The sequence below is a fragment of the Salvelinus alpinus genome, chromosome 2, assembly GCF_045679555.1.
Source record: "Salvelinus alpinus chromosome 2, SLU_Salpinus.1, whole genome shotgun sequence".
Taxonomy (NCBI): domain Eukaryota; kingdom Metazoa; phylum Chordata; class Actinopteri; order Salmoniformes; family Salmonidae; genus Salvelinus; species Salvelinus alpinus.
In genome coordinates, this window is record NC_092087.1 from 65,245,223 (window position 1) to 65,259,209 (window position 13,987).

Here is a 13,987-nt window from a genome sequence, read left to right on the forward strand (position 1 = left end):
CATTTGATAAACACTCAAACTTTTTCAGCTAGTTGGCCTTCAAAATTGCACTGATAAACTACGCGAATTGTAGCCTACTCGTCCTTGTGTAGCTTGCCTGCAACCAAGCACCCAAGCTAACTGGCTAAAGTTGGCTAGCTTGCGACTTACAGACAAATGAGAGAACACCTCACTCTGACCATGATTAACTAGGCTCTTTACATGTTGTTATCTAGAGCGTTCGTGACTATAACTTTTTTGGCCTGTTTACTGACACCGGCCATATTCAGCCGGTGTTGCGCGTTCGTAAATTCATCAGTTATTGGTCTTACTCAGACGAGAGGGCTCTGAAATCAGAGTAGATAGCCAGAGTGAATTTGCGAACGCAAGAGACATGCCACCTGGATAAAAGTAATTGAAGTTCTTGCTAGCAAATGTTACTGTAAACAAATGACACCTGCATGTCTAGCTGTGTATAGCCACCGAAAAACAATAAGTGGAAACAGTCAGTCACTCACTCCAAAGACATGACATCCTCCTAGCAGCTAGCTTGCTAACGTTAGGCTCTGTGTTTTTAGCTTGCTACATAAATAGATACTCTCTAGCCTTTTATCCACATTATGACTGACTTGTGATCATTGCCCTTGCAAGATTGTATTGTCAATCTCAGACTTCATTAAATTTGTCAATTTTTGTCCAAAATATTGAGTAATGGAATCTGAAAAAGTGCATCCCGAATGGAGGCAGCAAACAATGTACCAGGCCAGCTGTGATTTACAACCTGATAGCAATATTTTTTGGACTACCAAGAAATATATTGGTGAGTTATATTAATCATGCATTAAACTGCATCCATCTTTTCTGCCAACAATACCTTAGTGTACGTCATGGAATGTAGAGTCAAATATAACCTACTTTTAAAACTTATTATAAAGTAGGTTTTGTAGCATAAACTGGGAATTCGATATTTTTGACTGATATGATTGTTTCATATCTGAAACATAGTTCAAACGCTGTCAGTTCCACTTTAAAGGGACATTTCACTTCCTTGTTTTAATAAAGGGACAGTTCACTCCAAAACCAAAGTGTCAGATGTTTTCAGACTAAAAGTGGTCCGATGTTGATACATCCACATCCCACCTGTTGTGGCAATCCAAAATGAAAAGATAAGCACCATATAATTTCTGATCTTATTTGGTACTCATCTTTTTAAATTCCTTTGGGTTAGAGGGCATAGACTGGCATGGTACATTAAAAACTACCTTTAAGGTCAGAAAAAAAACATGCATTTTCCTTTAACATCTGCTTTCATAGAGATATGGGACAGGACTTTGGTACTGTAGTTCACAAGATTCCCTCTTCACTCAGCCTTGTTGAGCCCAGAAACCAAAAATCCAGAAAAATTTGGACATGCAAACAATGTAAACTTTAGGAACTCCACACCTCTTGAGTCCTTACATGTAAATCACCAAGCTATTGGCATGAATCCAATGTCTAAATATTTCTGTGTGTGTACCAAACAAGACACATGCAATTTTCAACAAAGTCAAATTTAACATAACACGCGCGTGAGACCAATTCGAAGGAAGGAAAACTGGGTTATTTCCTGTTTAGGCATTTAAAATACAGAAACAGACTCAACATGACCTCTTAGAACAGGGATCATCAATTAGATTCAGCTGAGGGCCGATTGTTTCTTAAGCGGATGGTCAGGGGGCCGGAACATAATTACAAATAGTTATAAAAACAGATCATATTTGACGAAAACATAATAATTTCAAACCTTGCTTACATTTCTATACAAATCACATACATACATTGGAGTGGGGCAGCAGGTAGCCTAGTGGTTAGAGCGTTGGACTTGTAACTGAAAGGTTGCAAGATCGAATCCCCGAGCTGAAGGTGAAAATATGTCGTTCTGTTCTAGGCCGTCATTGAAAATAAGAATTTGTTCTTAACTGACTTGCCTAGTTAAATAAAGGTAAAATAAAAATAAATTTTAAAAACACTACAGTTCAGTAAATGACAGCAACAAATTCATAATGGAGGAAACTTACCTCTCGTCCTGTCAGTATATGCCGGGCCAGCTTGACTTTGGCAAAGTTCCCCTTGCCAATGGTCTTGAGCAGCCGGTAGTTCCCGATGTGTGGCTGCTCGTCTGTCGTGGACGCCACAGAGTTCCGACATCTCGGCAGGCTGTGCCGACTCCCCGACTTAGCCGGCGGGGCCGGGGGCTCCTGGTAGCCCTCCACAGAAGTGTGCTGTAAGAATGTGACATGGGTGGAGAACAACGTGTCGGTTTAAAAAAATATTTATTTTATTGAACAGATAGAGGATCAAAGTGTGGAAGGATAGAAAGGTTGTGTCAAAGGGGAGTAGGCCAGATTTAAACTTATGCCAACATCAAAGATGTATGCCAGAGGCTGCGGCATTACAACTAGACCAGCTTTCCACCAGCAACATGCATGTCTCTTCTACACAGTCAGAAAGCTAAAACAGCTAGCGATACTATATCTGCCTCACAAATCAGGTTTCCATCCAGTACATGTCAGATAAAAATCATGACAGGCCTGATGTAAACAGCAAATGTTATTCTAAACTTTACAAATGGCAACAAAACAAATCAATTAGACAAGGTGGGATCTTTTCGTTCCTCTACAATTAATTATTCGAGAAACGGCAGTGCAAACGCTTTCATGTGCAAATATTGATTATTATAACCATCATATTGAAGTCACGTGATGATATGTTGTGTGGTCCTCCCACTACAACTCGGGAAAGCATGCAGTTTATTAGGCTACTGATGAAATAAGTTATGATATACTTCACAGGGTGGTGAAAATGCACAGTGATGAGCTTCATGCTCCTTTTCAATAAATATCAAGGGTCTTTTTCTGGTGTCAGGATGATCGATGCTTGGCTTCCATTTGACACATACAAATAATCTTGCTCTTTTGTCAATAATAAAACCAGAGTGGTCACATTCGCTAGTGTTTATAACGCAACATTTTAATGACAAAACAGTAGAGTTGAAAATGCAATGGAAACCCATTTAACTTGTCTTTTTTATTTGGTACATGGGAATTTTACCGCAAAAGTTATTTTTATGTGAACTACATCCTTCACAGCCTTTAATACGCAACAAGTCAATTTGATGGAAACGTCTCGTGGGAAAATGCACATTGTTTTTATGCAGATTTTAAGAGTATTCGCATGAAAATCTGTCGCCAATTGGATGTATCAAATTGAAAAGTAATGTTATTTTCTTCACAGATCATACACAATTATTGCGTGATGATCTTCCCTGAACTTCCCAATACCTCCGATGCATTTCAATTCACTTTAAACCATTTATTTTATAGTATTTCAGACTGAATTTTAAGACTGTCACTGGCTGTTGATTCCAACACATTTTTCACAGGATGAGGTCGCAATAATTGTCTGATATCAATATTGGGTTGTGGGCCCCAAAGAAAATGTAGTTACTGGATCTCAACTTGTTGACGTTGGACTTCTAACCTGGATATATGATCTGACTGTTTACTTTGAGACCCTGGCAGCTGTACCCACGGCACACGTGGAATTAGTGACCCATGTGTTCGTTAGTGACACATGATAGTAGTTCATATATATACACCGTAGTAGTTAGGCCAAAACACAGTACTATCCAGTGTGTATACTAAACATTAATTTGTTTCCAAAAGTCAGAATTTCTTCCCACTGCCATCTTCCCAATAACAAACACATGGAGTTTCTAGATTTTTTCCTCATAAAGACATGGCTACTGGACACAAATCTCAACACACAGCTCCTGTTACAGATGAATTCAGATTATGTGCCTCTGGTCTTGACATTATGATGGACTGATGCCACTGTAATGGGAAGCCTTTTTCAGCTTGATTGAATGTCACTGTACTGTACACATAAGCAGTGGGATCGTAGTATACTGATACACTGCCATTCATTTTCCTAGTGAATACTTCCCAGGTCTCAATCACTCGAGTAATCAATCACTGGTGACTGCGTTGAGTGTTTGTCCCAAGAAAACCTTGCCGAAAATATAGGCCAGCACTGTCGTACTTGGGGACACAAGGAGGTCCATTATGGTAATGATAGTGTTTACAATGGCGGGTCGTCTTGTTTATTCTAACTAAATGTAATACATCTGGAGAGGAGAAAAAGGGCTGTGACCTTGGGACAAACGCAGGAGTCGTCGTTAGCCTCGACGCGGTTCGTTACGGCAGACGAGAAAAGGATGGTGGTGGGCAGAGCTCACAGATCATTTTAGCGACTGGAGGGTCGTAAAATCAGATTTGTGGAGTGTTGTAAAGGAGTGTCTCCTTCAGAAGGGGAGTGATGAATTGCATATTATAGGTCATTCCTTGAAAACGTAAAAACAGGTGGGGCTGCACAACTAACACAAGTGACAACAGCATATAGAGATGGAGCGCTGTCATTATGTTTTCCATCTCCATCCTTTGGCAGGAGCCTTGTGCTGTTGTGGTCTGCTTTGTGAGCAATATCAACACGCTACTAGTCACCTCCATATATGGGCTACCATTTACAATCAACCGAGACAAAAATATGAGAAACAGAGGGATAGATGAGGGACAGTGGCATCTCCCTCCAATAAAAATGGAAAGCATATCATTATACAAAACAGACTGATATGGTCAACAAAATAGGTGAAGTTGGGAAATGCTTAACACTATGGCAAAGTATTATAATCAACAATATTATCATACTGATAGCATTATACCGTATGGTGCTATAATAATATAATAACCAACCAGAAAGTTGAGGTTTCACAGACCACACGTCCTCATTTCATTACAATATTATTATAACACCTTTACTTAGTCTAATTAAATCACAGATGTTTGATGGATGGTTTTTCAAATCAGCCCATTACACAGCACCAGTGCCCACTGTTGTTTTAACCTATTTTTTCCATCCAGATAGTTCATGTTGCCTACCTTCTGAATGGGGGTTAGGGGCATTTTTGGTGTTTACCCTTGCTTTTAGCCGTTCGCCACTTATTTCTGCTCAACTTGCTCGCTCGTTCACGCTCGCATGGCTCGCTAAGCCCTAGCAACGGACCATCGTGTTTTGTAACACACGTTTTCTGTATTCTCCTTCCCCGTCTGCCACTCTACGATCTGGTTTGAACACTAAAGGCAAAATGAAGCGCTCAGGTCCTACTACCTTCGTTCCTGAGCCTGTATTCATAAAAAAAAGAGGGCCGAACAGGCCTCCAATAACATCGACGGGTTGTAGAGGAACCGGTCGAGAGTTAAGTTCCTTGGTGTCCACATCACCAACAAACTAACACGGTCCAAGCACACCAAGACAGTCGTGACGAGGGCACGACAAAACCTATTACCCCCTCATGAGACTGAAAAGATTTGGCATGGGTACCCAAATACTCAAAAAGTTCTACAGCTTCACCATCGAGAGCATCCTGACTGGTTGCATCACCGCCTGGTATGGCAACTGTTCGGCATCCGACCGTAAGGCGCTACAGAGGGTAGTGCGTATGGCCCAGTACATCACTGGGGCAAAGCTTCCTGCCATCCAGTTAAATTCCAGCCTAGTTATATAAAGGTTCTATCCAGGACCTATATACGAGGCGGTCTCAGAGGAAGGCCCCAAAAAATTGTCCCACACTCCAGTCACCCAAGTCATAGACTGTTCCCTCTGCTACCGCACGGCAAGCGGTACCGGAGCACCAAGTATAGGTCCAAAAGGCTCATTAACCGCTTCTACCCCCAACCCATAAGACTGCTGAACAATTAATCAAAATGGCCACCCGGACAATTTATATTGACTGACCCCCCCCCCCCCCCGTTTATTATCTATGCATAGTCACTTTACCCCTACCTAAATGTACAAATTACCTCGACTAACCTGTGCCCCTGCACATTGACTCGGTACCAGTACCCCCTGTATATAGCCTCATTATTGCTATTTTATTGTATTTAGTAAATATTTTCTTAACTCCATTTCTTGAACTGCATTGTTGGTTAAGGGCTTGAAAGTAAGCATTTCACAGTAAGGTCTAAACCGGTTGTTTTCGCCGCATGTGACAAATAAAATTTTATCTAGGATCAGGTCCCACCGATAATTTTATCCATTATGTTCTAGAAGGAAAAACTGATCCTATATCAGCACTCCTAATATGACACACTTTGTGGATATGGGCCCTGATCTAGGATCAGTTTGGTATTTTAAATCAAAATGAATAAGGGGGGGGGCTGATGCTATATGAGAATTCATGCCATCTACTCTCATATTCAACTCCCAGCTACCTAACTACCTGTCTTTCTATTAACCTGCAGAACATTACTGACAAGTGGCATGTTGTGTAAAGAAGCTCCCTTAAACATTGACAATTAAATGAATAAATCACTCAAAAGCCTAAAACAAGTTGGCCGAGATTAAACTTGCCTTTGATTTATCATTATATTTCCTGCACTGATAATAATCAACATAACCAAAACTTTTAATAGCGGACGCAAAAATTATTATTTTTTGCTCTAGCTTTGATGCAGGTCAACACTTGGGTAATCTCAGTCAGCAAAATGGCTTTGAAAAGACAAAGAAAAGACTGCAAGTGAAATATGAAAAGATATTTACCTCCAGCACACTATCAGATGGGAGAGTATATCCAAGCACTGGCATCAGCAGTAATATTATCAATCAACTGCTCAGTCATTGGAAGCTATCGGGGCATATGTCCCCACTTGTAAAAAAAGAAAGATGTACCAGTCAAAAGTTGGGACACACCTACCTCATTCATGGGTTTTTCTATATATATATAAATATATATTTTTTTTAAATTACATTTTAGAATATTAGTGAAGACAATAAAGCTATTAAAATAACACATATGGAATCATGTAGTAAGCAAAAAAAGTTTTCAAATCAAAATATAATTTTATATTCTTCAAAGTTGCCACCCTTTGCTTTGATGACAGCTTTGCACACTCTTGGCAGCTTCACCTGGAATTCTTTTCCAACAGTCTTGAAGGAGTTCCCACATATGCTGAGCACTTGTTGGCTGCTTTTCCTTCACTCTGCTGTGCAACTCATTCCAAACCATCTCAATTGGGTTGACGTCGGGTGAAGGCCAGGTCATCTGATGCAGCACTCCATCACTCTCCTTCTTGGTAAAATAGCCCTTACACAGCCTGGAAGTGTGTTGGGTCATTGCCCTGTTGAAAAACAAATGATTGTCCCACTAAGCGCAAAACAGATGGGATGGCGTATCACTGCAGAATGCTGTGGTAGCCACGCCGTGTCTTTGTGAGACGCAGAGGATCTCCGCATTTGTGTGGTTCTCACCGTGAAGCATGGAGGTGGTGGTGTGATGGTGCTTTGATGGTGACACTGATTTATCTAGAATTCAAGGCCCACTTAACCAGCATGGCTACCACAGCATTGTGAAGCGATACACCATCCTATCTATTTTGCACTTAGTAGGACTATCATTTATTTTTCAACAGGACAATGACCCAACAGGCTGTGTAAGGGTTATTTACCAAAAAGGAGAGTGGCTGTGCTGCATCAGATGACCTGGCCTCCACAATCACCCAACATCAACCCAATGGAGATGGTTTGGGATGAGTTGCACCGTAAAGTGAAGGAAAAGCAGCCCAAAAGTGCTCAGCATCTGTGGAAAGTCCTTCAAGACTGTTGGAAAAATATTCCAGGTGAAGCTGGTTGAGATAAGGCCAACAGTGTGCAAAACTGTCATCAGTGCAAAGGGTGTCTACTTTGAAGAATCTAAAATAGATTTGGATTTGTTTAACACTTTTTTGGTTACTACATGATTCCATGTGTGTTTTGTCGTATTTGATGAATGTAGAAAATAATAAAAAAAATAAAATAAGGAGTAGGTGTCCAAACCTTTGACTGGTACTATAGATATGTTTTGTCACATACACTGGATAGGTGCAGTGAAGTGTTGTTTTACTGGGTCAGCCATATTAGTACGGCACCATTGCAGAAAATGAGGGTTAAGTACCTTGCTCAAGAGCAGAGATTTTTTAACCTTGTCGGCTCAGGTATTTGAACCAGTAACCTTTCGTTTACTTGCCCAATGCTCTAACCACTAGGCTACCTGCCGCCCCCTTGTACTCAGTGTGACATATAGCCTACACAGTCTCACACTGTACCCATTTATTTCCTGAACTGAGGTTGACCTGAGTCTATTACTGCAGTAAACAGGGTGTGTGTGTGTGTGTGTCTGTGAGAGAAAGAGGTATTGACAGTGTCAGGTCTGAATGAATGAAACAACGGCATGGGACTCACTCCAGCTGTGGACTCACTTCCCTTTCACTGCCAGGGTTTGTTTCGCACAAAACACGACAGAGGGCTAGAGCGCTGAGGAATTACCTCATAAAATCAACATCCACCTAGTGCAGAGGCTCGACTAACGGGAACAGTCTGAAGGTCATTGTGAGGGCAAGAGAAGTTTATCTAAGCTACTGAGGAAGCTTTGTCAGGTCCATTGACTTTGGCGCTGCTTTTTATTCGTTTCCACCTCTTGGGGATTTCAGAATCAAAGTTTTGAAAATCTATTGTCCAGTGTGGAAAAGTGAGACTCAAATTCAAATAAATGTATCTGAAAAGGTACTACTTCAAGAACTCCTTTGGGAACTAATATGGTTTGACCCTCATGCCGTTCAGTAAAACACTCATTTAAAACAGAATATCTATATACTGTACATCTATTGACCTCTATACTCAAGGACATTTTGAGAAGGAATATAGTCTTGGTGAACAATATCAAAACCACACAAGGGTTGCACATGTTATTACCTGTGCTCATTTTGACAGTGATGCTTCACAAAAGTTGGAAACTGTAGCCCTGCAAGGACGTGAGGGAATTAATTTACCAATTCCTCCCGAGCTTTGAAAGCAGATACCTTCCCTTACCTCATTCATGTCATCTAGAGCACAGATGTCTGTAGGGGAACATCCAATTATGTAATTTCACCAACATTCTCTTCTCCCTTGCCTTGGCCCTGAGGGAAGCGTTGATCAAATGAACCCAGTCAACTGGTCCAGCGCAAACCTCAAACGTGGTCAATTTTGGAGATCAACATGGTTGAGGACGTAATGCAGGCATGCCACAATGGCATCGGACTTCGCGGTCCCATCGATAAGCTGTCCAACCATGCAGAATGACAGAAAACTGGGACCGGTATTGGATAGCATCTGACTATAAGAGCAGCTGTTGCCACTTGTATCTGGGCATTCGTTATGAACCCCTCGATTCGTTTCTCTCACAGATCACAGACATAGCTACCGACTTGTCGGGTTCGTGGGCACAGAGACTTCCCAAAAGCTAGAGTTACACTGGAGTTGCATATGTGCTGTATCATCTGCTGCACTTTGGGTCATCTTTTTCTGGTCTTCATTTTGGCATTATCGTATCAATTAGTTTCCTCCTTTAGCTACTAGGGAGAGATGCAAAAGCAACATTGACACTGGGAGTCAGATGCAATGAGCTGTGATGCGATTAGCTTTACAACTTATGCAAATGTACAGTCCCTAATTAACATAAGTATACCAGAACCACTGAGCATTATTACCTGCTGAAGTGGATAAACTTCACTAGATTATTTATGTTTCCATCCAAGTGAGCCGCCATTGGCTGCTAGTAAGTGTACGCAACACTTGTGTTTATGCAGCGCCAAAGATGATCTGTATCGACCATTGCTGGTTTCTTGCGGGCACTAGCTATAAGCGTTGCCATATGTGCCACAGAGAGGCAAGGTGACTCTGCTACGGATCAAATGTAATCTAAATGGAACAGGGCCCGGAGTGGATGTATACTGTCAATCGTAAACACATTTACAGGACACCAATGGACCGTTTGTTTTCCTGCTTCACCCTTACGAGTCAGGGCCATTGACTGATGTGTTGTTTGAGAAATGAAATGCATTAGTTACTTTTCAAGAAAAGTCTGTTTGATTCATTCCAAGGGGACTATTCTGTGTAAACTAAGCTGACAAGGGTAATTTAATATGAAAGGCACTGTAAAAAGTTAGCCATACTTTGATGTCCACTGAGAGCCATGTTCTCTTCACAAAGAGGTTATGTACATTTGGGGAATATTCAGAGGTGGAAACTTTCTGTGGGAATTAACGGAAATATATGCAAATTAATATTAATACTATTTAAATGTAGATACCTTTTGCATTGGATGTATTTACCATATCATATGGAGACAGAAACATAAACCTTTTACCTTATCATAATTGCAAATGATTAAATCCTTCCAAAAGAAATTTGAAAAATGTAGTTACAAATTGAACTTTAATTATATGAGTCGACTCTTTACATGGGATGATTTCACTGAACAACAAAAGGGAATATTAAATGATCCATCGCATCTCCCAAAAACATTTTCAACATACATCTGTGAAATTATAGTCTAGAAACAAAAGCTTTGGTTGTCTCCCTGGACCTCCTCAATGTCCACCTCTTGAACTTCAGACACTGAGGCATCATCTTCACGGTCACTTTCCAACCTAGTTGAGGTTGGCTCATTGTCAGGCTCAAAAAGCCTAAAATTTGCCCGGATGGCGACCAATTTTTCAACCCTTGTTGGTCAGCCTGTTGCGTGCTTTGGTGTGTGCGTTCCTAAACAAGGACCAGTTGCGCCCTGAGGTGGATGAAGTTGGTGGGATTTGGAGGTTGTAGGCAACAGGAGAAACAGCCTCAGATCCACAAAGTACCTTCCACCAGGAGGCTGATGAGATATGGTGGCACGACTGCCATATTGCATCTCCATCCCAAAGCCCTTGCTTGGAAGTGTACTTCACCAGACTGCCCAGAACCTTTCCCTCATCCAGGCCAAGGTGGTGAGACACAGTAGTGATGACACCATAGGCCTTATAGATCTCTGCACTAGACAGGATGCTCTTGCCAGAATACTTGGGGTCCAACATGTATGCTGCGGTATGTATGGGCTTTAGGCAGAAGTCTTCACGCTTTTTGATGCATTTCAGAACTGTAGTTTCCTTTGCTTAGAGCAACTGAAGTGGGCAGGGCAGTACAGATTTCTTCTCTTACATCTGCAAGCAGAGTCTGAACATCAGACAGGATGGCATTGTCTCCCTCAATCCGTGCAATGGCTACTGATACATGTTTCAGGAGTTTCAGGCTGCTTACCACTCTCTCACAAAATACATCAGCAGACTATGATATGGACATTTCTTGGAGAGACTCCTTCCCCTCCAGGAGACTGTCAAACATGACGACAACACCACCCCAACGGGTGTTGCTGGGCAACTACAATGTGGTGCTCTTATTCTTCTCACTTTGCTTGATGAGGTAGATTACTGCTGTAACTTGACCCTTCACATACCTAACCATTTCCTTGGCTCTCTTGTAGAGTTTATCCATTGTTTTCAGTGCCATGATGTCCATGAGGAGCAGATTCAAAGCATGAGCAGCACAGCCAATGGGTGTGATGTGAGGATAGGACCCCTCCACTTTAGACCAAGCAGCCTTCATGTTCGCAGCATTGTCTGTCACCAGTGCAAATACCTTCTGTGGTCCAAGGTCATTGATGACTGCCCTCAGCTCATCTGCAATGTAGAGACCGGTGTGTCTGTTGTCCCTCGTGTCTGTGCTCTTGTAGAATACTGGTTGAGGGGTGGAGATGTAGTTAATTATTCCTTGTCCACGAACATTCGACCACCCATCAGAGATTATTGCAATACAGTCTCCTTTCTCTATGATTTGCTTGGCCTTCACTTGAACTCTGTTGAACTCTGCATTCAGCAAATTAGTAGATAAAGCATGTCTGGTTGGAGAAGTGTATGCTGGGCGAAGAACATTCAGAAATCTCTTCCAATACACATTGCCTGTGAGCATCAGAGGTGAACCAGTTGCATACACAGCTCGAGCAAGACATTCATCAGCATTTCTGACTACGTTCCTCCAATGAGTCAAAAACAACTACTGATTCCAGGAGGACCATGAGCTGTTGCTATCGATAAGGTGTCCGATTCATCATTTTAAACTCGAATAGAAGTAGAGGAACTTTTGTCAGAGGTTGCTTGTTGTGAGCGCTGAGGGAACTTTATGCTCTTGGCCAGATGATTCTGCATCTTTGTTGCATTCTTCACATATGGCACAGCTTTTCCTTCTAGCTACAATGAAATGTCTCCACACATCAGATAGCGCCAGTGGCATTTTCCTGTAAAGATTAGAAAAAGAGTAAAAAATAAAATAAAAATACAATTCCATGTACAGATAAATAGTTAACCACTTAGATTAAATAACTCCTTTGTAAGATAAATGTTTTAAAATAAAACATGTATGGAAACAGGTGAATTAACTACCAACTAGCAGAAATTTTAACAAGTCAGAAATTATTTAAACACATTTTGCTGTAGGCTACTATTTACTAGTTAACAAAAAAATCATGCATGTCATAAAATATATTCACCCCACCCAATATTGTATTCAAAACTTACCAGAAAGCATGTAGTCCTTGGCTCAGACAGTATAGTAGTGTGGGCTCAATAGCATCTCATTAGTATGCAAGATCTTGAGAATCAGCTGTACTTGTGATGGAAGAATGCACTGTGCATGCAGAGTAGAGGTCGACTGATTAATCGAAATGGCCGATTAATCGAAATGGCAGATTAATTAGGGCCGATTTCAAGTTTTCATAACAATCGGAAATCGGTAATATTGGACGCCGATTTTATTATGTATATCTTTTTTTTTTTACACCTTTATTTAACTAGGCAAGTCAGTTAAGAACACATTCTTATTTTCAATGACGGCCTAGGAACGGTGGGTTAACTGCCTTGTTCAGGGGCAGAACGACACATTTTTACCTTGTCAGCTCAGGGATTCAATCTTGCAACCTTATGGTTAACTAGTCCAACGCTCTAAACACCTGCCTCACAAGGAGCCCGCCTGTTACGCAAATGCAGTAAGATGCCAAGGTAAGTTGCTAGCTAGCATTAAACGTATCTTATAAAAAACAATCAATCAATCAATCATAATCACTAGTTATAACTACACATGGTTGATGATATTACTAGTTTATCTAGCGTGTCCTGCGTTGCATATAATCGATGCGGTGCGCATTCGCGAAAAAGGACTGTCGTTGCTCCAACTTGTACCTAACCATAAACATCAATGCCTTTCTTAAAATCAATACACAGAAGTATATATTTTTAAACCTGCATATTTAGCTCAAAGAAATCCAGGTTAGCAGGCAATATTAACTTCTTTGATATAGGGGGCAGCATTTTCACTTTTGGATGAATTGCGTGCCCATAGTGAACTGCCTCATACTCTGTTCCAGATGCTAATATATGCATATTATTACTATTGGATAGAAAACACTCTGAACTTTCTAAAACTGTTTGAATGATGTCTGTGTATAACAGAACTCATATGGCAGGCAAAAACCTAAGAAAAAATCCAAACAGGAAGTGAGAATTCTGAGACTGGTCGATGTTCAAGTCATCGCCTATTCAATTCCCTGTAATATATGGATCTGTTTGCACTTCCTACGCCTTCCACTAGATGTAAACGGTCTGTAGAATGCTAAATGAAGCCTCTAGTGTGATGTGGGGCCAGATGGGAGGTGTTTCAGTCATTGGTCTGGCAGATTGCCAGTTCTAGGTCACACGCTTTCCTCATGATATCGTCTTGCGTTCCATAACTTATACAGACATGAAGGAATGCTCCGGTTGGAACGTTATTGGATATATATGATAACAACATCCTGAAGATTGATTCTCTACTAAGTTTGACCAGTTTATTCGACTTGTAATATAACTTTTTGAAGTTTTCGTTCGACGATTGCCTGCATCTGCTCGAGCGTTTGAACACGTGTACTACACATGCTAGCAAAAGTAGCTAATTGGACATAAGTAATGGACATCATCGAACAAAACAACAATTTATTGTGGAACTAGGATTCCTGGCAGTGCATTCTGATGAACATAATCAAAGGTAAGGGAAT

At 41.0% G+C, this 13,987-nt stretch overlaps 1 protein-coding gene across 6 annotated transcripts in view; it reads right to left on the minus strand.

The window, feature by feature from the left end:
• LOC139543991 (serine/threonine-protein kinase MARK1-like) overlaps window positions 1–13,987 on the minus strand; it is a 78,209-nt gene that overhangs the window by 51,913 nt on the left and 12,309 nt on the right. For all 6 annotated transcript variants that reach the window (XM_071350673.1, XM_071350654.1, XM_071350636.1 and 3 more), the window contains exon 2: window positions 2,037–2,240. In XM_071350673.1, the coding sequence (XP_071206774.1) occupies window positions 2,037–2,240 (204 nt within the window). The remainder of the gene's footprint in view (window positions 1–2,036; window positions 2,241–13,987) is intronic.